The sequence below is a fragment of the Gracilinanus agilis genome, chromosome 3 (genome assembly GCF_016433145.1).
Source record: "Gracilinanus agilis isolate LMUSP501 chromosome 3, AgileGrace, whole genome shotgun sequence".
Taxonomy (NCBI): domain Eukaryota; kingdom Metazoa; phylum Chordata; class Mammalia; order Didelphimorphia; family Didelphidae; genus Gracilinanus; species Gracilinanus agilis.
The window spans coordinates 493,362,191-493,388,438 of record NC_058132.1 but is presented as its reverse complement, the minus strand read 5'-3'; the positions used below and the strand labels follow the sequence as shown (position 1 = coordinate 493,388,438).

At 35.9% G+C, this 26,248-nt stretch overlaps 1 protein-coding gene across 27 annotated transcripts in view; it reads right to left on the bottom strand.

The window, feature by feature from the left end:
- MAP4K4 (mitogen-activated protein kinase kinase kinase kinase 4) overlaps positions 1 to 26,248 on the bottom strand; it is a 271,949-nt gene that overhangs the window by 8,005 nt on the left and 237,696 nt on the right. For 11 of the 27 annotated variants that reach the window (XM_044670444.1, XM_044670457.1, XM_044670452.1 and 8 more), the window contains 10 exons: positions 24,609 to 24,760; positions 23,828 to 23,925; positions 22,174 to 22,182; positions 20,802 to 20,977; positions 19,696 to 19,816; positions 15,998 to 16,115; positions 15,492 to 15,662; positions 8,219 to 8,362; positions 5,203 to 5,337; positions 914 to 1,014 (listed from right to left, as the gene is read on the bottom strand). In XM_044670444.1, the coding sequence (XP_044526379.1) occupies positions 914 to 1,014; positions 5,203 to 5,337; positions 8,219 to 8,362; positions 15,492 to 15,662; positions 15,998 to 16,115; positions 19,696 to 19,816; positions 20,802 to 20,977; positions 22,174 to 22,182; positions 23,828 to 23,925; positions 24,609 to 24,760 (1,225 nt within the window). Of the gene's footprint in view, positions 1 to 913; positions 1,015 to 5,202; positions 5,338 to 8,218; positions 8,363 to 15,491; positions 15,663 to 15,997; positions 16,116 to 18,399; positions 18,592 to 19,695; positions 19,817 to 20,801; positions 20,978 to 22,173; positions 22,183 to 23,827; positions 23,926 to 24,608; positions 24,761 to 26,248 lie in introns of all 27 variants that reach the window. The other 16 variants (XM_044670438.1, XM_044670445.1, XM_044670441.1 and 13 more) reach the window with 3 other exon arrangements.

Below are 26,248 nucleotides of genomic sequence, written 5' to 3'. Positions count from 1 at the left end.
TGGCCTAGCCATTCCTCAGTATTCCTCCTCTCTCTGAATTCCTCTGCTTCTGGGACAGACTGTATACATTCAGAACTTTAGAAATATTCAGTCAACTCTTAGTTACTTATTCTAGACCAACTGCAGTGGAGTATTTTTAATAAATAAAGAACATTGGATAAGTCTTTAACAAGAGTGAGCTTTTTCATAAATTGAGGATAAATCCTTCTATAAAAGTTTAAACATTCTAGATGGGAATGTATCTAAAATACATGATATTTTTTTTCTAGCTTCTTAAGTAGAAAATGCTGAATACAGATGAGGGAGTTATTGATTTAAAAAAAAAAAAAAAAAGATCAACTAGATAGTGTTGGCTGTATAATCTATTAGGATGGGTTATATGGCCTACAATAAACTGGCTTATCAACCCATCCACCCCCATTCCCAGAATTATATCTGCTTTTCTTGTTCTGTTAGTTGCTTCTTCATTATTAGTCCCTCTCTCAATTCTCCTGCTAATCTGCTAAGACCTTGGAAACAGACCAACAAGCTCATGTTCTGCCTGGAAAGTTCTGCCAGGCTTTGTAAGATGGGTTAAGGGGTTCTTCTGTGAATTAAGTCTGTTTGCTGTAAGTGCAAAGACCCCCATGAACATCTCTCTGGACCTTCTATGAGCCATGTGTATTTTGCCACTTTCTGCATTCTTGGTTATGGATACAGACAGGTGAGGTTGTCTTAAACATGACCCCTGATAAACTAGGATTACCTATAAGTAAGGTGTTATTACAATAATGTTTAAACTGAAACATAACTCTTTATACTCAAGTCACAAGACAATTGCAAGTAAAACTTAAATGCCCCAAAAATACGATGGAACGAGCCACCCACCAAGGATAGATCACTTGTTTTAAGCATACTTGGGAGATGCTTTTACCTTAAAGGCCATAAATTTGTGGTATGGCTTTGGGGCCCACGCATAGACTTCCACAGAACTCTTCAAAGCAATGACCAGAAACTTGATTCTTTCATATTTTACTGAAAATAAACAAGAGAAACCAAAGTCAGTTATCAACTTTATCCTATAATTTTAGATCTCCTAGGAGAAAAGTTAATAACAGGATCACAAAGCCACTATAGTCTAAAACCACTATAACAGAAATACTCTACTTGAACACTTTCATTTCTTTAAATACATATGGTTTAACTAGAAAAAGAACCAGCACTAAATTCAATAGTTTCCACTGAAATTTCAAAAGCACAAAAACACAAAATGCCTTTTCAATAAGGCAACAAGCAAAAAGCTTTTATTTTCTATACTGTATTAATTCTATAAACCTATTAGGATGAAATTTATGAATTATTAAAGGAGACTTTCAAGTATTCATATGCTTTCTTAATTGCCTGAGAATTGCCATTTGGGAAACTTTTTTCCCCTTATATCAATTTATGCTGATAAGATTACTGATATGGGACACAAAATCTTCCAAGTAACTAAGCTAAGTGATTTGAAAAGTCCCAGAGTGGTGTCTGTTAATTCCCCTGCTATATTTATGCTATAATTCTGGCCTCCTTCTTCCTGCAATATTATATTCATGCTTTATTAACTATGTGCTCACTCATTTTTCCTCCCACTTTCTAATTCCTTCTGGAATAATGTTAATTTTCCCCACTTCTGGAAAGCAGAGGACCCTAGTGAAAGCAGTAAATCAGAGGTTGCAAAGAGATGCAGAGCTTGCAAAATGACTTCTTAACTACTGACCATCCTGAAACCTGGCTCCTTTCTCCCAAGTATGATTCTGAATTTACGCCTAACTCCTAAAAGGGCTTATCTTTCTAATAGTTGGCTAATTTTAGAGCAACAGTGTAGAAAAAGCAAAAAATTGACAAGACTTGGAATTAGAAGCAACCTGATATCAGTTTTGTGACTACAGGCAAACTGGTTATTCTCCCTGAGACTCAGTTTTCTCATTTGTAAAATGGGGATCATAATATTTGCACCAACTATCTCATGGGGTTCCAGTGAGGATTGAATAAGATTATTTTAGTTTGTGGCTTTGAAGTTCAAATGATATAATGTATATAAAGTACTTCAAAGGCTCAAATGAAATAATAAAATATTATTTTGAGTGCATTTTGAAAACCTTAAAGCACTACTACTATTATTGTAGGACAGCATGAAAGGCCTAGAAGTCAGGAAGATTCATCTATCCACATTCAAATCTGCCCATAGACACTTACTAGCTGTATGACCCTGGCCAAGTCGCCTAACCCTGTTTGCCTTGGTTTCCTCATCTATAAATTAGCTGGAGAAGGAAAGGTCAAAACACTCCAGTATCTCTGCCAAGAAAACCCCAAATGGAATCCTGAAAGAATAGCAGTAGCAGCAGCAATAGCATGAAAGAACAAGGCATTCTGAGCCCTGTGTTTCTAGCTCCTTCTGCAGGATAAATCATGGATATACAATTCAGAAGCTGGGAGCATTCTCATCTGTATTAAGGTAAAAAAGGTAAAAAAATGCAATAGAATTGATTTCTGCCTTAATAAAAGTGACTTTGGAAAATTCTGAAATCAGCTGTAATTACAATCATCACTGACCAACAACTGAAATATCAATGAATTAATTAAAGCATAACTACATCCTTGAAGGCAAGGGATAAATTCAGAGATACATGGAAAAAGTCATAAAAACAATTTAGGAAGCATTTATTAAGCATCTACTCTATGAAGAGAAATGAACAGGTATGATATAGCAGCACCATATATTAGAAGAATATGAGGAAGGAGGGAGGGAGGGAGGAAGGGAGGAACAGAGGGAAGAAGGAAAGAATGAAGGAAGGAAGAAAGGAACAAAGGAACGAAGGAAGAAAGGAACAAAGAAGGGAGGGAGAGAGGGAGGAAGAAATCTACTACTACTACCCACCCCTTACTCCCACCACAGCCACCACCTATACTACTACAACATTCTCTCAAATGTTGACAAAAATCAAGAATAACCCTAGAAAAATCCCCAAACTGACACCAGTCTAAATATTAAGTATCTTGATGCTTAAAAAACAAGGTAGTCAATTATTGTGCTATGGGTAGAAAATAAAAAGATAAAAATGAAATAATTCCTGCCCTAGGATGATTTAAGGCATACGTAACCATACAAAGTACCTGCTAAATAAAATTTGGCAGTAGGAAAGTGGAAAAGTAAATCAATTACCCTCACAAGTAGTAAAAAGCCCTTCTCAGACTGTCTCCTTCAAATAGTCACTTATGTATTAACAGGTGACTTCATTAAGACAGTTGCTACTCCTAGAGATATTCCATTATTAATCACTGCCTAGCTAAGTATGACATTTTCCTGGTTTTCTCCCAAGTCACTTATTAAGCAGCTCACCACGGCTACCAGATTTTTCCTTGAACAGGGAGGGCAGAATGTTCACTTTGTAAAACTGTGCCAACTGGCATCATGGAAGTATTTCTTTAAGAGGGAAGAGACCAGAGCCAGAAAGAAAAGTCACACACACTCCAAAAAAACTCTCCAAGACCACAAAGAACAAGGCAAAAGATTCAGCATTCTAAGCCATGGGCTTCTAGCTCCCTCTGCAGGATAAACTGTAGATGTCCATCTCAGTAGCTGGGAGCATCCTCATTTGGATTAAGATAGAGAGGTGCAATAGAACTGATAGCTGCCTTAAAAGCAATCTTGAAAAATTGTGAAATCAGCTTAACAATCCATGTCTGAAATATCAGTGAATGATAATAAAGCATTCAGTCCATTAGGATAAGACACTAATTCAAGGAGAAATTCAAGGGGATTGGGGAGTGGGGGGAATCCTACAAGCACAATTTAATAAACATTTATTAAATATCTACTATATGAAGAGAAGTGAGCAGGCACCACATAACACATAGAAAAGCTGGCTTTGGAGTGAGGGAGACTGTGTCCAAGTCCTGCCTTTTCCCAGAGTGACTACAAGATTCTAGAAAAATGACTTCACTTCTCGGTACCCCTAGAAACTTTCTAAGTAAGTCTCTTAAAAGTCAGGTGATGAGCAGAAGGAGTTTCCTTGATGAAAGCTCCATATATAATGAAATTATAGGTCTAGTCTGAATAAAAAGATGAAATAATTAGCTATGGTCATTGTGCCTACATTTGAGTTTAAAATCCCACAGGAACATTCAAGAATAGAGTCTAAATATTAAAATATATAAACATGATGGGAATTAAAAATTGAGGCATCAGGGGGCAGCTGGGTAGCTCAGTGGATTGAAAGCCAGGCTTAGAGACAGGAGGTCCGAGGTTCAAATCCGGCCTCAGACACTTCCCAGCTGTGTGACCCTGGGCAAGTCACTTGATCCCCATTGCCTACCCTTACCACTCTTCCATCTATAAGTCAATACACAGAAGTTAAGGGTTTAAAATAAAAAAAAAAAATTGAGGCATCAATGATGTGTTGGCAAAAACAATAGACTAAAAGCCAGGCAAACTGCAAATTGTGCCATTAATTGATTATATATAACTGGATAAATCAAATAATCCTGTTTAGTCTCAGTTTCCTCATCTATAAAATGGAGATAGAAATCCTTCATTAATTATACTTTTAATTAATTAATGATACTTTCCTGGGTAGATACCAGTCTACATTACTAGGAAAAAGTAACTTATTAGGTCTAGTAAAAAAAATATATACATATAAGAATATGCGTGCACACATGTGTGTATGTGTAATTTTTTCCCCCTTAAGGAGAGTTAGGTTAAATTAAGGAAAGCTTTCAGGAAGTAAAATCTTGAAGCAGGAAAAAGATTTAGATTACTTGAAGGAGAAGGGGTGCTTGTGTGCAAGATAAATATTAAGAGATATACACAAAGATCAGAGACTAAAAGTTTTTGAAACATTTTGATATGAGCTGTTGAAGCTGGTGTCTAGAGAAATAGATGAGAAGGATTGGATCTAAGAAAAAGAATCAGGTACCTCTGAATATGGATTAGAATCATTAATAACAAAAACTTAGCCCAAATCTGGCCCAGACAAACTAGAATATCCCAGTATCACAGACACCATGAGCCCTGAGCACATGCTATTAGCCCTGAAATGAAGAGTAAATTATTCTGTCACAAACATGTATTTCCCGGGAAAATACATCTGAGTTTGGAAGAAACTAATGTCAAATGCACTCATGAAAATTGTAGAAAATATGTAAAGAAGGAAGGAAAAAGCACATCCCAGAACTTACCAACTTTATAGTGCACACATCCTTCCAAATCACCTACGGTTGTCCATCCTTGTTTCTTCTCTACTTCTGGGTCATTATGAAGTATTTTATTCCTTAGCCAAGACAAGTAGTAGACCCGTAATTTATTTTTCTTACCTAGTAAAAAAAATTTTTAAATGGTTTTTAATTGGTCACCACAAAATTGTGAATAATCAGTAGATTCAGAGAAGAAACTTTAGAATGAAGATCAAATAATCACACTGTTACTACATAAAGCTTTGAGAAAAATATTAATACTTTATGGTAATTGTTTCCACAGTACAGGAAAATCACCTAAAGTGCTTCAGTTCTGAACACATTCATTGCTAGTATTATTTCCTCTAAGTGAATCTTAAAAAAAAAAAAAATCAATAAGGTTTCCTTAGCAGTTGAAAATAAATGTATACATCAAAGTGAACTCTGAATATGCTCTAAAAATCTATAGGTACAACATGGTGTTTGTAGAGGAATTTTTATGTAGTATTTTAAAATAGAGAACACTCACTCTTTATGCATATATAGGGGAGACAATAAACCAAGAAAGGATCAAAGAAATAAAGTGCCAATAACTGTTAGCTGTGTGATTTGGGGCAAGTCTCACTTTTTTTCCAAATTCAACTTGCTCATCTATAAAATTAGTATATTTTTAAACTATTTTTTAAAAGCATGATTTTATTTTTTTCTTTATTCAAATGTGACACATTTCTATATGACCATGTCCATAGTTTCTAAAGAAAGAACATAAGCTGTGTCTTCATATTAGACCAAAATTTAACAGCATGGCTGTGGTTTTTCAAGTAACAACCAGGAAATGGGTTACTTTATCAGAAGAGAAAGTGAAGGGGACAGAATCAGAAACACAAAAGCATTCTCTTTTTTTTATTGGCTCAAAAGAAAGATGGTGCTTTGGATTCACACTTGACTATAATAAAACACTTCCCTACAAAGCAGCATGCAATGCTGCCATATTGAATTAGGCTTTGGTAGCACATCATAAATGCTAAGAATCATTATTTAAGTCACAGATTAAATCTTTTTAGTTTTCCCATTTTTCAAATATCAATGTAGTCATCCATTTAGCAAGTAATTAATAAATATGTACTAGGTGCATACATTGCTCAATGCATACTAAGAGAGAGAAAACAAATAAAGAGACTTGGTTTGCCTTTGAGTAGGAGTGATTAGATTCTATGCAAAATAGAGTATGATTACTCTATTATAATTATAATTATAATTGCTTTCTTTTATTTAAACTAACTATATAAATTTGACTGAATGCTCAAGTGACAAATTTCCATGCTTGAAATAAGTTAATTTATTAAGATAAAGTATATTAAGAGAGAAAAGTGGATTTTACATATCTGAAAAAATTCAGAATGCCACATTCCAAAAAATGTCATTCCCTTTAAAAAGAAGTCTAATGGGCTTAATGGTACTCAGCTTTTTTCCCCCAATAAAAGAACTATTATATGTAATATACAGATTTTATTATATATGAACATTTCAAATGCTATTTTTTAACCCCGCTTTCTTGAGTCTGATTAATAATTCTAAGATGGAAGAGCAGAAGGGGCTTAGGGCTAGGTAAGTGGGTCAAGTGACTTGCCCAGGGTCACACATGTAGGAAATGTACCAAGTCACTAACTTGGCCCCTTAATGGTAACTTCTTAAAGAAAGCTTAACTACTGAAATTAAGTGAATATGTAGCTTCACCAGGATAATATTCACTTAATTTGGGAATTTTTTAAAGACAAAACTTGAGTTGTGATTTTTGGGTTTTGGGGTGAAAAGCAGAGTTTTTAGGTGAATAAAACCTAATAAAATGTTTAGATAATTATAATGTTAATAAAGTATTAGTTAAAAATGTACAAAATACCCGCATCTTAAATGTTTAAGCTGTCTTTAAATAATCTAGTATATGCTGACAGCTTTAGTTCTTATTCTCTTCATATAAAAAGTATAATTCTAAAGACTGCTAAACTACATGAGAAATTCAATTTTTATATATTTGCATACTTCTCCTTATTACTATGCTCAACTATAGCTGTGTTATAGACATATATAATATGGCACATTAGGAATATCAGTAGATTTTTAAGGAAACTTACAAATTGTAATTACTAAAAATTAAAAATTTAAACCATTTTGGAAGATCAAACTTTTAGAACTATTACTTATTTCAGTTCTCTTAGAAATTGACCGTGATAAACAAAATCACTTTTTCTTAATGATTTATTATCACAAATGGGATTATTATTATTTTACTGTGCCAAAATTCAGTGATGTCATCAGGGGCTGCCCTCTTAAGCAGGACTAATACTCTGTATGACAGATGAATTCCACAGAGCATCCTAATTCTGACATTCTATGTTTTTAATTTAATTTTTAATTTAATTCATTTTATTTTATTTAAATTATTTTATTTAATTTTTAAATAGATTCAGATCACATTTTTAAAGTTACAATAGAGGCTTTTTTTTTTTTAGTTTCTATTTTCTTGCTGCTGGTATGGCAGCTGCTACTTACTAGCATGATTGTGCCAGCCTTTAGCTACAATGATACCCTTCTGATTCCCTTTGTTATCTACATTAAAACAAAGCGAAACAACAAAACCTAATTGTGACCTGGGAAAGCAGAAAGCAAAACCTGCAATAACTATATGTAAAAGAGTACTTTACCTAAAAATAAGAGCCAAAGGGGTCCCCTTCCTCAAAGAAAATTTGTAGAAAAATGAAATATTATCTTATTTTTATTTTTACTTTTTGTGAAATGGAAAACAAAACTCTTATGACCATACTTTGTACGTATACAACAAAGAAAATATGCCTAAATTTTAATATATCTCCTTTTGGTGTGGATTTTGTCAAGTTTCTATTCATAGTGACAGGCACGTAAGCTTTCATAAACTTTTGCAAGATAAATTTTTTCAGCATTTAAGAACTTCATGTTTTGTCACAGAAAGAATCATGATAAACAAATGATACAGAAGATACTTTACCAGATATCGTGACCAAGACATTCAAGCCTTCAAGGACATCCATTTGCTGGAACCGCCTTCGGTTGATAAGTGGATACACCTTTCCTTGGCCACTTCTGTCCAACAACATTAGGCCACTCTCTGTACCCACTAACAAATTCACTCCTATAATCAAAGGAAAAAGAAACTCTATTTAGCATGGCATGTTCTCTAGATCTGTTCAGGCAAAATCTTCTAACACCATCTAGGTGTTTATTTCATAAGACCTGCTAAATGAAAAAAAGAATTAATCTTCATTGACTCACGTATCTCTAAAATGATTGTCTCTATTATAAACTTTTGAGGCTTTTTGTTTATTTTCTAGGAAAGGAGGGGTATTAATATGAAGAATATGGTGGAAAAGAAGCTTACTCATTTGGAAATCAATTATTCTGGATACAAAACATGCCTTCATCAACTTGCTTAGGTTTTTAAAAATACCAAAAACACCACAATGAAATCAGGGGTAGGAAATTGTTGGCAAAAAAGAAAAAAGGGAAAAAAAAGTGTTGGCAAATTCTCTTGTTCAATCATTTTTGACTCGGTAATCCCATTTGGGGTTTTCTTGGCAAAAGTGCTTTGCAGTCACTTACTTCTCTAGTACTCATTTTACAAATAAAGAAACTGAAGCAAACAAGGTTTTTTTGACTTTTGACTTGTGTTAATAAGTGTCTGAGGCCAGATTTGAACTTACGAAGATTAATCTTTTTGAGTTCAGGCTTGGTGCTCTATCCACTGAGCCACCAAGATACTCCAAATTCTCTCATGAAATATAAAAGATAGAAATTTCAATAGCCTCCTGTTATCTCTTCTTAGATCTCAATTTCACCTTTTCTCTATTAAATCTCCAATCACTCCCTACTGGCTGCTTCTCCTAAAGCTACTCATCTGTACTTTATTAGTATTATATAGTATTATATATATATATATATATATATATATATATATTACTATAATTACATATACCATAATTATCTTCTAGTATATAGTATATTCTTTAATTATATTATACAATAAATAAAACCAAAAAAGCCTTCCACTCTTTACCTCTGCTTCCTTTAAACAATGTCCTGTTCTTCTTCTTCCTTTAGCCATTCACCTTCCATTAATTTTTCTTTTTCAATAACTCTTGCAAAATCAAATCTTTTAGGAAGACTTATCTGGCAGCAGTGACAAATCTAATCAGAATAAATCCTTTGAAATCTCTCATACATCTTTCCTTTCTATTTCTTGCAGCTACTCTCTTAAATTTAGATCCTTACAGCCTTACCTTGAATTCCTGTAATAAACTGGGGTCCTCAAATGGTCCTCTACTCTCTATACTTCTCTCCATCCTCACCTGCCCTACAATACGGTCACGTTCATAATATTGAGACACTTTCCATCTTGCTCCATCCTTTCTAAGGTTCTTTATGGCCTAGAAAGACTCCCTACTTTGGCATTCAAGGTCCTCTAACATTGTCCAACCTATTTTTCAAATAGGCAGCTAGATAGATAGAACACTGGACCTGCAGTCTGGACACTCTCTGGCTCTGTGACTGTGTCACGTAACCTTGGATTGCCTCTGTTTTATTCTATTTTTTTAAACTATAAAGTAGAGATAACAATAGCTCCTACCTCCCCAAGTGAGAAGGATCAAGTGAGAGAATGAATGTGGTTATTATCATTTATTATTTTCCTCCACAATTACTCTGCTTGAATACACTCATCCATACAGAATTATTTTATATTTTCAAAATATTTAACAATCTGTGCCACACATTCTTGTTAATTTTCTAACTTGGTCTTTCACACCCAAAAACTGACAAGAAAGACCAAGTTAATGTGCTCTCAACTGAAGTAGTAATCTGGAAACTCTTTAAAGTGAAGCACCAGGAAAGATACTGCTCTATTTCTCTCACTGCATCTAAACTTAGCACATAGTGCTGTCCATGGAAATTCCTGCTGAAGTGCTGATTATATATGAATGTTGGAGAAGCAAGGATATTAGGAAGCATTTGTTTCCTAAATTGTTCTCCCATGAATTTTTATTCTAAAACTAGAATTAAATAATTTGAAGATTCCCACTGGGCTATCTCCAAATTTCATGATCTCCAGGAATTTATCATTCTGCAAGATGAACTCAACTTGTCCATTGGGGCTCTAACCTCCCTCCGAAGGTTAGAATGGGGAGGCTGGACATGGCAGAACTCCTCCTGGAGCCTCAACTCTTTAAAGAGGGTACTCAGACAATTCACTTTGTCTTTTCCAAATCTGTCTGATCTCCTGGATTTCATAACCTACAGAAAACGCCTCATTCTGCAAGATGAACTAAATTCTGTGATTTGGATCATGTAATGGATTGTGTGATGGGCTTGAAATCAAGAAGACATCTTCAGATACTTAGTTAACTATGTGGCTCTGTATAAGTCACTTCACCCTGTTTGCCTCAATTTCCTTGTCTGTAAAATGAGTAGGAAAAGAAAATAAAACACTCCAATACCTGTGCCAAAAAAAAAAAAAACAAAAAAAAACAAGCAGGGTCACTGAGAGTCACATATTACTGAAATATGAGAACAACAGATTATTTCCCAACACTTAATTAACTTTACTAATTTCCCCCAACCCCTTGCTATATTTAGCTTCTTTTTATAGGTTATTTTCTCCCATTAGATTGTAAATTCCTTGAGGGCAGTGATTATCTTTTCTTTTCTTTATATGCCTAGTTCTTGGCACAATGCCTGGCACACAGGAGGCAGTTAATAAATGTGTATTGACTCTCTCTAAAAGGGACACTAAATCATGAGTCAGAATGGCTCCTTTGGTTTCTAAAGCTAACTAAATTTCAGATTAATATTGACTTTCACATTTTACAGTAATATAGAATCGGCATACTATTTAGGTCTACTATTTTGTGGTGCTTCTAGGGAACTGATAGAGAAGCCTACAAGCAGATTATAGCATTAATCTATAGAAATTATGAGTGAGAAACATTTCTTATCCAAGGTAAAATATGCCTTCTTCACAATATTGGAAATACTTGTACTATATACTAAAATGAACAACTGGTTAATATTTTGCCTCTTAAGAGATCCAAAATATTCTACTCCCCTAAGGCTATTGAGCTGTAGTGATATCACTTTGCATACAAGTTGCATATGTTATTAAAATCCCAAGTCTGTATATCTTTAAGAACCTCATTTGATCTCTGCTTTTTTTTTCTTTAGAGTAGAAAAATGTTAGATGAATCACTTTTCTATTGTATTCCTTCTCATTCTAAAGGTCTCACTATGTGGCCATAAATAATAAATTTAAGCTTTTATTAAGCTACATATTGCTGTATTCTAGGCAAACTTTCGAGGGCAAAAAGAAACAAGATTTTAAAGAAAAACTTTTTAAAAAGCCATCTATGGTCCACTACCAGAATCTTCAACAAATGGAAATATTTTTGTATTAAGTTTCATGATATCGTCAAAATGTTTCTAAAAAGTATACAATTCTATAGGGCACTGAGTGCAATGTAGGCAGAGGAAAAAAATGGCGTTTTTGAAAAATGAAAATTTTGGAAACCAAGGATCTATAAAAAATGAATATGGCATTTCCCTTCTCCAAAAACTTTCTACACAGTTTTATAATCCTCAAGAACATAAATCTAATTACATTTTTGTCATGGTGAAAGCTTTAAAAACTCACTCTAAAGTTTTCTAGCACTAGGTAAAAGATGCAAGTAGGCATCTTCAAGATCCTTAGGAGGATTATGGGAGAATAAAAGAAGATAGCCTGGAATAACTACTCCTCAAAAACCTCTGCCCAGTTTAAGAATTAAAAAATAAATCAAAATACACAGTAAAAAAAAATATAGTAGCTTAACTGAATAAAGTGCTCCAAGTACAAAATGAGAGAGAGAAAAGATGCTATGTAAGACAGAGAAAAACAGATCTTTGCAAGATGGTAGCTGAATGGTACAGAGATAAGGGTACTGGGCATGGAGGTAGGAAATTCTGAGTTCGAATATACTTATCGCCTTTATAATCTTGGGCAACTCACGTAAGCTTTGTCTGCCTTAATTTCCTCAACTATGAAATGGGGTTCAAAATCACACCAACTTCCAGGTGTTGAGGATAAAATAGCATAGCACCTGTAAAGCACTAAGCACAATATAAAATGTAGTAGGCATTTAATAATTCCCTTTCTTTCCTCCTTTTGTCCTTTCTCTCTCTCTTTGTTTCTTCCATCCTTCCTTCTTTTTTTCAGAACCAGTCAGCAGTTTTGAATTAAATTTCCTAGACTAGGTAATATTCCTAAGTAAAGTGAGATACTTTGAATTGTCTTCATTTGTCCAGTTACTTATTAATATTTTGCCCTCTTTTAAATTTTATAGTTCTCTGAAATGTTTAGCACTCAAATACAGTTACTAATAAGAGAAAAATCACTGATGTGTGCTTATTGTCCAAAATGTACTACTAATTAAATTAATGTATGTCATGATTTTATCCTCTGAAGGATCATCAATCCAGAGCAGGAAAGGCTGTTGTGCCTAAATCGAGTTTAATTCCTTCTTTTTACAGATGAGGAAACTGAGAACCAGGTAGTTCAATGACTAGCTGCAGACTCCAGAGATGCTGCTCCTTCTCAGGTCCTCTGCTACCTCCCACTGCCTAATCCATGACAGGTCAACACTACATCCTTGAAGGCCGTGATAAGCGGAGTCCAACTTCTGGCATGTCCAGCCAAGTTGGAAAGGACAGATCCGGATGGTGGGACTTAGTATCTGTCATCTAACAAGTTTCAGAGGGGCTCTGAGGCCTTAATGGGATTAATTTATGTGTCAACCTCAGCTGTGACCTTCCCCAAAATGAAACTATACATCAGTATAGTAGAGGTAGCAGACAGACAGACCAATGGATTAAAAAGTCAAGAAGACTTCAGGCGTGCATGGATGAGCTACCCGGCCTCTCTGCCTTAGTCTCATCTTTAAATATTCATAGTTTTACCTCCCAGGTATGCCCAGCATATTTGCTATTGTTGTTTAGTTGTAGGCACTTGTTGGGGCCTCTTTTTGGGGTTTTCTTGGCAAAGACACTGGAGTAATTTGCCATTTCCTTCTCTAGCTCATTATACAGGTGAGAAGCTTAAGCAAATAGGGTTAAATAATTTGCCCAGGGTCCCACAGCTAGAGTTTGAGGCCACATTTGAATTGAGGCCCAGAGCTCCATCCGTTGTACCATATAGCTGCCCTAGCAAACAACAATTTATAAAGCACTTAGCACGATGTCTAGCACATAGCAAAGGCCATATAAATATTAGCTATTTTCATTTCATGATCATTATACTAAGAACTTAATAAATGCTTTTTTTAACCCTTACCTTCCAAATTAGAATCAATTCTGGAGATTTGTTCTAAGGCAGAAGAGTGGTAAGGGCTAGGCAATGGGGATTAAATGACTTGCCCACTGTCAACCAGCTAGGAAAACCACATTGGAACCCAGGACCTCCCTTCTTTAGGCCTGGTTCTCAATCTACTGAGTCACCTAGCTGCCCCAACAAATGCTTTTTGAATGACTGATTTACCTCCTCTTAAAGCAATCTAGCTTGTTAACCCCATAACTTTTCTTTTTTTTTCCCCCCACATTATTTTATTTTTTTTTAGACTATTTTTCCATGGTTACATGGTTCATGTTCTCTCCCTCCCAGAGCTGACAAGCAATTCTCCCCCCCGCCACCCCAGGTTTCCTTGAAACTTTCTCCTGACTTAGTATCTCTGATAACTGAACAATTCTAGTTCTCATGACGTTTTCTTCAATCATTTCTTCTTCTCTTCCTCAAATTATAGGCAGTCCTGAAAGCCCAGGTCCCAATTCTCTTCTCTTCCCTATTTAAGACTCTTTCCCAGGGAGAGTTTATCCCTTTTCCAGGATTTTATACTAACATACAGATGAAATACATCTAACATATTCAGTTATGGATGGGCACCTCCAGCTTTAGTCCCTCTTCTCTAACTGCAGACTGAATGGCTAGGGCACACAGAAATTCCACTTAAACTTCAACATCTTGCAACAGCAAGAATAATGTCCCAAGTGTCTGAAGATTTATAGCCCAGATCTGCCATTGCCTAGCTTTTTGAACCCTGGGCAAAACTTTCTGAGGTTCAGATTCTTTAACTGTTAAGAAGATAATAAACATTCCCTACAAAGTTCACTATGTACCTATGAAGATCAAATTTGATAAAATGTTTAAAACATATTAAGATATATAGAAATTATGTAAGACAATATAGAAAATATAAAATTCACAAAATTTTATAAAGTTGTATATAATGTAAACCACTGAGAAAAGTGATCACCTATACTTCCAAGAGGAAGTACGAACTACCAGAGATAAAATAATCAGGCCTGTGCCGATTCTATTCTTGGATGTAGTTTCATATATCAGAACAGATTTACACATAACCAGTAGAGGTCTTAAGTGACCTGGTCCCTAATTGGGATGAAAGTGGAAGAAAGCCAACCACATTCTACCTTTATTAAGACAAAGTAGCTCAATGGATAGAGACACAGGCCTAGAGATGGGAGGTCCTGGGTTTATCTGGTTTCAGACACATCCTGGTGGTCTGATCTTGGGCAAGTCACTTAACTCGCATTGCGTACTCCTTACCATTCTTCTGCCTTAGAACCAATACATAGTAATTTTTCAAATTAAAAATTGTTTTTAAATATAAAAAAAAATTAAAAATTAATTTAATTTTAAAAATTAAAAGAAAATTTTAATTAAAAGTTTAACTTTAAAATTAATTATATTTGTAAAAATTTTCTGAAAAATGTTTTTAAAATTTTAAATTAAATTGATCTAATTTTAAAAAATTTTTGAACAGAAATTTGATGGCTAGGAGCAATTAAGTGGCTTATTGGTCAGAGAGCAAGGCCTGGGGCAGAGAGGTCCTGGTTTCAAATCTGGCCTCAGATACTTTAATTAATTAATTAACAATTTAATTATTAGTAATTTAATTTCTATTCTGAATGGTATGACTCTAGGCAAGTCATTTAACTCCAACTGCCTAGCTCTTACCACTCTTATGCCTTGGAACCAATACTTAACATTGATTCTAAAGCTTACCTTAGGTAAGACTTTTAAAAAAATAAAATAAAATAAAAGATTAGATGGCTAAAGAATTCAAACCCTTATAGGTATCCCTAAATAAAAGGTCCAAGTAAAGGCACCATGCATTTAATCAAGAGGAAGGTATAGTAAGGAAGGAAGAAGGCACAAGACCACCTACCCCATAAGGCAGCACATAAGATTTCAGAATTAAACCTCTTCTTGTATTTACGGATCTCCGGGGTATCACTCTGTGGCCGAGTATTTGTAGGATTCACATTGACAACTGATCCTTTCCGGGTGGGGTCTTGCCTTATTGCTTCACATCTCATTGCTTCAGTAGAAAATCCCACTGAAATAAAGTACATTTAAAAATTAATCTCTAAAAACATGTCAGAAGTACTCTCCCTCAATTTAAGAAAGACATTCATATGTAAATGGCTTGATATCTTATTAAGGAAAAAAATGTCTAATTTTGTAAGGAATGCAAATGGAAAAAAAGAAATAAAAACTATGCCGGTCACTGCAAATTAAGTAATGTAAGCATGATGAGAACATTCTTTGCATCCAAACTGCTGCCCCTCATTAGCAATCCCCACATCAGGACTCCACTAGGTTCAAGGGTAGCCAGCTCAGGGAACCGAAACCCTACATGTCAGTGGCTTTCTTGCTGCCGCTTTTACTTACCCACAGAAGTCACTGTTGTCCCACTAGATGGAGAAATCTGTAGTAATCTGGGGTCTATAAAAGGTGTAAAGGAGGAGGAAGATTTGTGTTTCTGGAGTGTGTTACTAGCGGACTGAGTCTGCAATGTAAATTTCAACTTTATTAATATAAATGACAATCAACAAGAATGATAACAATCAACATTTTTTAAACCACTCCTGAGCTGTGCTGTTTCAACAATGCGAAGCCCCTACCCCTTCTTCTAGTGTCTCTCCCCCCACAAAAAAACAAAAACGTGCCAACGGGAAGAGGCTATGCGCACAATCCACACACACCCCTTTCTCTGCCACAGATTCCATCTTAATGCAGATCTCCAAGGGAGTGTTGAAGAAATGGGACATTTGGCCAGGGATAAGCTGAAGGACCATCATTCTTTCCCAAGGTATAAGAATGATTCACCTGAGGTACTGTTACCAGCTAGCACTACCAGGGTATACTGCATTCTCTTGGGCATTTGGTGAGGGAAGATTAAAGAATTCTAATTGAAAATCATCAAAAAGGATGCTTGAGTCTCTGAAGTTGAACTTGATTCACTAATTAATTCAGTTTTCTGCACAACAAAATCAAATCAATCTAGGATAGGATATCTGCTCCTCCTTGACTTTTAAAATTTCAGCATTCAATTGTACCCATTTTCTATTATTGTCTTTTATTTTAAACTGAGCCTCTTGCCAGAAAGCTGCAGCAGGCTAAAACATCATCATTATGTATGAATAGAACTATTAAGACCTGTATATTAAACAAGGGCTCATTAATGTGAAAAGTGCAAATGGTGAAATAAGAAGCACCAGGATGATTTTTTTTAACTAAAAAAAAAAATCATTGGTGTGTAAATAGAATAACTTAATACATAAAAAAAAAAAAAAACAAAGAGAAGAAAAGTGAAACAAATTGTTAAGTGGAAATGGAATGACGATTAAAAACAGAACAAACAAAAATAAAATAAACTTGCCAGTTTAGTAAGTTAAGGGTTATAGTGATAACATCACACATTAGAGCAAAATGGCACAAAGTTTAAAATATATATAAGGAGGAATGTGAGTATAGGTGGGGTGCCACTGTAGAACAAAGGAAAGTGTTTGTTCAAATTGCCTTTTACCATTTCAAATACAGGAATGGGTGCCTGAGTTCATCACTATTCTGCTACAGCCCATAGACCAACTATTTCTTCTATCCTTCCACTGGACCCATTTCCATATATCTACAACTCTCAGCATTCTCATCACCTAAAAATAACATGGTCTCTTTAGGTGGAGTTGACCAAAGTTTTTTAATTGGGTGTTCACAACCCAGCCAGCTGGCAAATCTGACTCTCTCACACTGGTTATTCTCATTCATCACTGGAAATGGCCACTTACTTATTATTGCAGTTAAAAGTTTATGCTCCTATCTATGACCACTTTCCAAACAATGTATTAAACTGGTTTTATTTATCCAATGCTGGCTAAATTTACATTTCAGTTTCATCTTTAGAAACCAACTTCACTCATATCTCCATGAAATCCATACAAAGAAATCTAACAAAACTTGCTTAGGCACTGGGTGGCTGTAGAAATATTATTCTTTAGGGTTTTTTTTTTCCTCTTTTAACTTAGAAAATGAAAACTACACTCTAGTATCACCTTTTCCCCATTCAAGAGATCACTCAGTCCAATGGGCACCACACTCAAGCCCTCAGAGCAAACAGAATCTCTAGATTACAGCAGAAAAAAGTGAATAACCGCTCAAAGACCGCTGCTCTTCTTTACTTATGGTCCCTAGGTAGGGGAGGCTCCCTTGGGAAGCCATTCTAAAAGCCAAATTCCCTCTAGAGTTGCTATTTTTCAAATTCTATGCAGTTGTGAATTCCAAGAAGAGCACCCCTTTCTAACTGAGACAGGCTGCTTTGAAAGGTCCCCTGCTCCAAAGCCTCCGTAACCAGTTTCAGCATCATTTCTTCATTTACTATAAAATCAAGAAGGCAGATTTCCTCAAACCATCAAAAATACATCTGCCCCCAAGCATTCCAAATAGAAAATGGGTCTGAGTACACAGCAATCAGTTTAGTTTAGATTTTTTTTTAAACTGAATATAACGAAAGCCATGCATCTAAGCTAACTATAAAGAAGTAAAAAATAGTGAACTGGCAAGTTTTGGGGGAGGGAAAACTGATCTAAGGTTAAAAAGGGTCTCTAGGCAGATCTGAAACATGTTACTTGGGGGTGAGGAGAAGGGGGAGGTGATAGAATAAAGCAGGATGGGGAGGGGGACAGAGAAGGGGAAGTGGGGAACAAGGGACTGGCAAGACTTCTTCTGCAAACTAGCCACTAGGCGGTATTTGGTCTAATCCTATGAAAGCAGCCAGCTGTGGTGCGGAGACATACCTCATTAGGAGTGAGCTTGTCCTGGGGTGTCTGTGGGGACATGGTGGGTGTCGGCTGGCTGGAGGATGGGGAGGAGGAGGTGGAGGAAGTGGAGGAGGAATGGCTTTGCTGTAAGAGATCTGGCAAGAGGTGAATGCGACCGGCAAAGCCATTGCTCTCATGGTGGCTGGCACGCTTTTGGTCAACTGTACTCTGTAGAAAAAACAGGCACACTTGTCTCGTTCAAGTGTTGCTGCAATAGCCTATGACCCTAATGACTGTTCCTTTTTTTTTTTTTAAGCGCTGTGTAATTTTTCACACTTCCCTACAAACCAAAGGGCTAATGCTGCCCCCAACTCATGAGGATTCCTTTACTAGATGCCCGAGGTGAGGGTTGGTGTGTGTTGTGAGCCAACAGAAATTGAGATACCTCCTCCGGCCAGCACAACCTGACTGTATAATTGGATGTTCCTGCTAGATCACCAGAACAATTTGTCTTTTAGGCATCTGCCGAACTAAAGCTGAAGAAATTACTCTCCTTCGTTTCTTTACCTTCCCCCTCCTGGCTAAGGTCGCTGTTCCCTGAAGCACACCCACAGGTTAAAAAAAAAAATAAGACAACCTGCTTTTTTGGGGGGCCCTGTTCTAGCTATTGAAGCAGTAACAGTAAGATTGGCATCCATCATTAACATTCTGGTATAAAAGCTACGGAGCACGAACTGAAGGCGTCTGTAAGCTCACACAGGTACAAAAAGGAGTTATTTAAATATGCAACAAGAATGAGAGAACTAACATTTGGAAACATACAAGAGACCTCGTGACCCCCTGAAATCTGTAACCTGTCCGTCCCTCTTCTCTGAGGCTCACCCTTATAACGGGCTTACCCGCCTCTCTGAGCATCCCAGGGGCACCCCTGGAGCCTGACAGACTGACGTTCAGAGCCGAGCGTCCTCCTCAGAACCAGTGTTTTGCTCTGCTACAGTAACGAGATCTGTTTTCCTAGTCTGGGCACCCTCTTAACAGCTGAAGCTTTTCTACTTTCTGGACAAAGACTATGAGAGACTCAGCACAAGTGCTTGGATGAGAACCACTGACGGACATGCAAAGGGCAGCGATGTGAGGAGGTGGAGGGCTACTATTTTTTCCGCATGCATCACACACCTGATCTGGAGCCCCCAAACCGTTCTCCTACCTCTGTGTCTGATTCACATGGACAACAGATATAATGTAGAAACAGCAGCATGAGTGAATGAGCGAGTGGGTTAATGACTAACAGAAAAAACTAGGCATTTGTCGAGTCAGAAGAGAAGACAGTACCTGGCGGACGATTAAGGTGCCTTCCTTTGATGGAGTCATAGCGGGTTCACTTTCTACATCATCATGAACAATCATAGTTTTCACTGATTCAGTTTCACCATTGCTTAGATTCAAAGATGATCTGTTTAACCAAATGAGTAGTTAAAAGCCAGATTTCCATAAGCCAGAGAGACATATTCTTTCCATTTAATGTTCATTTTCTTTTAAAAATCATCAGGTCAGGATATAGGAGCAAAAAGACCACTTCTCTATACCTCCCCCACAACTTTAAAAAAAAAAAAAAGTACACCTGTGGCTTTTTCCTCTAATAAGTAAATGTGTAATTTGGTTTTAACCAAACTTTTAGTTTTAAAAATTTTTAGCTAGTTAAAAAATCAGTCTGGCCACTGGTTTTGGTTTTGACCAAATTTTTAGTTTTAAAAATTGTAAGTATTTAAATCAATCTGGGAATTGGTTTTGACCAAATTTTTAGGTTTAAAAATTTTAGTTTATTAAAATCAATCTGACAATTAGTTTGGGTTTTAACCCAGTTTTTAGGTTCAAAAATCTGAGTTTATTAAAATTAATCTGATAATTGGTTTTGACCAAATTTTTAGGTTTAAATTTTTAATTATTTAAATCAAGCTGATAATTTGTTTTAACCAAATGTTTAGGTTTAAGTTTGTTTTTTTATTTTTTTAAACCCTTACCATTGGTCTTGGAATAAATACTGGTTCCAAGAAAAAAGAAGAGTGATAAGGGCTAGGCATTGGGGGTTAAGTGACTTGCCCAGGGTCACACAGCTGGGAAGTGTCTAAGGTCAGATTTGAATCTAGCATTTCTCATCTCTAGACCTGGCTCTCAATCCACTGAGCTGCCCAACTGCCCCAAGAGTTGGTAAATGAGATAAAAATACATACAGCTGCCCCCAGAGTTGGTAATTTATATAAAAATACATACAGAGAACTGAATTTTGATTATTTTAAAGTGCTGCCAAGTTTGCATATAACTTTTTGTACTGAGAGATGGCCATTCCATTTTTTAAGAAGTGCAAAGTCAGAAGAAAACCAGTAGAGGAATGCACAAATAGCCACTCTCTTCCTCTCCAACATATACCCAAGACTGACACTGCTCTGGTGTCCTCAGGACCAGAAGTGGATTCGTCTGCCCCTTCTTGTTCCATATCATCATCCTCTTCATCCGTTGTCCCAGATTCTTCACTAGATGAAGAATAGTCTGTTACTTTGTGAGGAGGTCGAACATCTTCTACAGCTCGAAGTTCCTTGGCTAATGCGGTCAAGTCCTAATCAGAAAGAATGGTTGGATGAATAATTAAGGATGACCAGAAACGACAAACAAAAAGAAAATGAGGAAGCTCTGAGGCAACTTTTTTAATATGTAGAAGCAAATTTCTTATTTTTCTCCCATGTCAAATTAAGGGCTTTTCATGATTTTGTAAGATCAACATTGTCTACTTTAAACTATACATTTTTAGAAAGAGTATCTATTTAGGCTGTTTTGTATCTAGTCTATCATCCTTTTATATGGGGTTGAACTTTTTAAAGGTACTTTTCAGACAGTATCTTAGTTCAAGAGCAAAAATTTGCCTATGAATCACATTTATGCAACTTAATTTGAAATTTACAAAGATTCACTTTTCTAATCACAACTTTGTAAAGAGGAAACTGAGTCTTAGACGGGTGATTTGTTCAGTTACAGAACTAGTTAGTACCTGGGCAAGGATTTATATTTACATTCCCTCATATATTGCAACTCCACTTTACTTGAAACTGTCTTTCTCTCAAAAATATGTCCTCATTATCAGAAGCCACAGGAAGAGGACTTTTATTTTGGTTTATGTTTCCATTGAACAAATTAAATATTCACCAGGTGGATAACTAGAATCTGAACTAAGTAATATCATACAAATTCTAGCTTACTAGCATATAATTTAGAACATCCATTTCTTAGGGAAAAAAAATCTCCTCGTAACTGATTTGCAAATCCAATTTACCATCCTTTTTCTAGAACATATTTTTCTTGTCATTGTATTAAAATCTCTATGAAATAACTTATAAGTATTAAGAATACAATATGCTTACCCTACATCTGCTGCTACTTACTAAAAATTATTTATTATAGCCATGAGGAAACAAAATCAGAAAAAAAGGAAAACTATGTTATATATATACATATATATATATATAACCCCAATGTAACCTTATGGTGTTAAATAATTAAATTTAAATTGTAATGATTATTAAAAATTAATCATTAATTATATACCATGTTAATTACATGACATATAATATTGTATACATATATGTATGTACATGTATAATGCAACATATAATCATAATTTTAATTTGAAAATAAGCTAGAAAGAACAAAAAATAATTACAAGTGAAAAAGGAAACAATATAGAAAACTAGAAAAGGAATAAATTTAAAATCAAGGGAAGGGTTACTTTGGCATTCAACTTTTATAAAGAGTGCTTACCACTTCTCCCTGAATCATTCAGTACAATAGTGGTTTAATTGAGTCAGGAGGATCACCATGGTGAAGCCACAAAGTGAGGGTGCATGGTGAAAAAAGAGAAGAAAGAACAGAAATCAAATCAGTCTGATTTCCACAATGTGTAATCAGCCACACTGATGATTAATTGATTAAATGAGAAGTGTAGAATAGCAAAAGCTTGAGTTACCACCAGAACCCAATTCACCCAAAGCAGAATTTGAGTAATATAAACAGATATATAATGAACCCCTTGCCTGTCTTAATTATAAATTATTGTATTATGTAATCATTATAAATTAATTATTGGTTTATTAATAATTATTGAAATAATTTTTAAGGAACATTGTATTTTTCAATACAACATAGAAGACATTTATTAGGCATCTGCAATGTGTAGAGTATAGAGCTATACACTGAAAGAGATACAAGTTGAGGTAAAATAAAGACCTCATCCTCAATGGCATAAAAAAGAACCTTGGAGATCTCTATTTGTGGGATGGATATATAAATGCCATTTTTTTAACTGATGGATTTTTTAAAATACACCTTTATATTTTATATAAGGCAAACAGAGCTGTTAGAAGTAACATAATAGAAGCATAAGTTATTTCCAATTTCTTTATATGGCTGAGATAGGGAAATGGAACATGCCTGTGATTAACTGGAATTAAAAACTTAAAAAGGTAAAAAAACAGAAGGCACTTCCTCTACATCTTAAGACCTTAGCATCTACCCAAAGAACTAAGATAAGATAAAAACAAGATTGAGGCTGCTAAGTGGCTCTGTGTATAGAGAGCTCAGTCTAGAGATGAGAGGTCCAGGGTTCAAATCTATAGAGCAAACATAGATAAAATATTTTATAGATCAAAACACTTTCTAGGGGCAGCTGGGTAGCTCAGTGGATTGAGAGTCAGGCCTAGAGACGGGAGGTCCTAGGTTCAAATCTGGCCTCAGACACTTCCAAGCTGTGTGACCCTGGGCAAGTCACTTGACCCCCATTGCCCACCCTTACCACTCCTCCACCTAGGAGCCAATATACAGAAGTTAAGGGTTAAAAACAAAAGAAAACAAAACACTTTCTAGCTATGTGATCCTGGGCAAGTCACTTAACCTAGCCTTTACTTCCCCTTCTGCCTTGGAACTGATTTAAAGTATCAATTCTAAAATTAAAAAAAATAAAGTATCAATTCTAAGACAGAAGTTTTTTTTTGTTTTGTTTTGTTTTTTAAAAAGAAAAATCAGAAGTTAATCAGTTTGCTCAAGTTTCCATGGCCAGTATGTGTCCAAGGCAGAACTGGGACATAACTAAGTCATCTTGCCTTCCTTCCAGGCAGGCTTTCCATCTCCTTCATCACTTTACACGGTGGGCACCATGAGGGCAGGGGTGGCTTTCACTTTTCTTTCTTGGCAGTTAGCATAGTGTCTGGCACACAATGGGTACTTAATATCTGCTTGCTGACTTTACATGCCTCTCTTATAAAGGCTACCACAAGTAAATGGGAAGCTAAAACCATGTCGATCCTCGTGTGATTCACTCTTAGGACTTCCCCACCTCTCATCCTACAGGTTCAGTACAAGACAGTAGCAATTAAAGGGGGGAAAAATATTAAGAACATTTGGGGAACAATTTTCTTACAGCAGGTTTATGAGGTCTGAAGACTTCTTTTTTTTCTTCCGGCTTTTTTGTTGCATTTTCATGGCGCTGGGATGGTGAACCTTCTGATTTTGATGATGCTGTCAAGACCAAAACCCAGAAAAAGCCCCCCCAAAAGATGAAGATAAGTGTTTAAATATATTATCTCTACTCCTTGTCCCCAAAGTAGTATACAGAACCCTAAGGTAGCCTTATCTAGCTTCGTTTTAGACCTTCCCCACTCCCCAACTTTTCTTCCTTACTTAAGGGAATCATTCCACAAAACCTGACTTTCAATCAGAAGGATACCCCTTGATGAGTATCAATAATCTTTCAACACCCAGACTTATTCAATATGTTAATGTATTGGCTAATTTTCTTTTTTTCCACCACTCCCCCAAAATTAAAAAATAGGACCTTATCTAAGATAAAAAATTGTTCTCTTCCATAAAAGAATTATCAACAGGACCTTAATTAAAGAACCTGTTAGCAGAACTATACTTGCTAAATATATCCCTGTCTTAATTTTTATGTTCTACAAGGAATAACCTTAAAAGGAACAGATTATAAAGAACCCCTTGCCTGTCTTAATAGCACAAGGAGTCTTAACTATTCATTATTTTTTCTAAATGAATTAAAACTAAAAAGAGATTACAGAAATCTTTAGATAAATAATATTCCAGGACTAGGAAAAAATACCCCAAAGCAAGGTGAGAGTCTTTCTTAGGAAGAGGAAAAGCAGAGAAATGGGAGGGAAAAAAACCATTGAGAAAGGAAGTCGTACATCTCACTCTGAAGCGTTCACCAGATCCACTCTGAGAGCCAGGATGAGACCCTGGCTGTGATCCTGAATTACTTGAACCTGAGGAGCTACCACTGCCAGGTCTTGGAACCAGCTTCTCTACCCTCTCCCACAGCAGTCTGGGTTCAATATTGCTATTTGGAAAGAGAAAGATAAGGGAGTAAGGAGTGGGAGACAGAAAAAAGTCAATTTCATTAGCTCAAATTACGGGAATGCAATGGAAAATATAAATCAAATGATGCATTTAGCTCCTGGGAAAGAATTGATCTACATCAATTTTCTAGAACATTGTTAGTGTAGCTTTATAGCAAGACAGCACACCAAATTCTTTTCTGCTTTCTATACTCCCTAGGGAAGAGAGGAAATGGCATAATATAATATCTATATTTTAAGGAAAGAAAAAACTCCTGTGTAACATAATTCAGAACAGTAATTGGTAGTCTGTGACAATGATGCTCACTGTGAAAACCACTAGGGGTGAGGTTTACCACTCTCCCAAAGTCAGGAGTGAGAGACAAAAGAAAACACACCAATAATGGAACTAAGATACAGGTCTCCTGTTTTAACTGGCAGTATGGTTTTTGTTCTTACAAGCCCTTAAAAACATTGTGAGTTTTAAGTTAAACACACATTGTACCCCGATTTAGTCATTTCCCAATTGACTCTTTTTGACCCCAATGGGATTTTCCTGACAAAGATCCAGGTCATTTTACAGATAAGGAAACTGAGGCAAACAGGGTTAAGTAACCCATCCAGGGGTCATATAGCTAAAACTGTCAGATGCTAGATGTGAATTCAGATCTTCCTGACTAGAAACCGGCATTCTATCCACTGTGCCACCTAGCTGCCCTGCCTGTGAGAACTTGGGTTTCATTCTTATCTTGCAGGATTCTCACTTTTGTGATGTCTGGGAGATGAGTCCCTTAACCTCTCTGGGTCTCAGGGTCTTCATGAGGAGGCTGAACTAACTGGCTTTTGAGGCTTCTCCTCTGATTCTTATCACACACACTTTTATCTTCTCTTTCTTCCCGTCTGTGATTGCCCATTCCTAATCTGAAGAGATTCTCCTTTGGATGCTTTAGGTTCTTACTTAGGCAAACAGGGATTCTACTTAGCATCATGGTGTTACTAAATGTTAACACAAGAATGCCTAGACCCTTAGCTGAAGTCAGAGAATGAAATGGAGGAAGAGACAGAAAAGGAGAAAATATGTCTATATGACAATCAAAGAATGGGCACAAATCAGCATCCTTATTCAATATATCAGTGAATTGACTGATCCTCCTCCTCTATGGTTTGCAGTCAAGAAGACTCCTCTCCCTGTGTTCAAATCTGACCTCAGCCACTTTCTAATGGTGTGACCCTGGATGAATTACTCAGCCCTCTTTGCCTCAGTTTCCTCATCTATAAAATGAGCTGGAGAAGAAAATGGCAAACTACTCCTGTATCTTTTCTGAGAAAACCCCAAAATGGGGGGCATAAAGAGTCAGGCACCACTGAATAATAACAACAATCTGATCGATGAACAGGGTCTTATCAAAGAAAACGAATTATTTTTCATGAAAGAATTATCAATAGGAACTCAATTAAGAAGCCTGTCACAAATTTGCGCTTGCCAATGA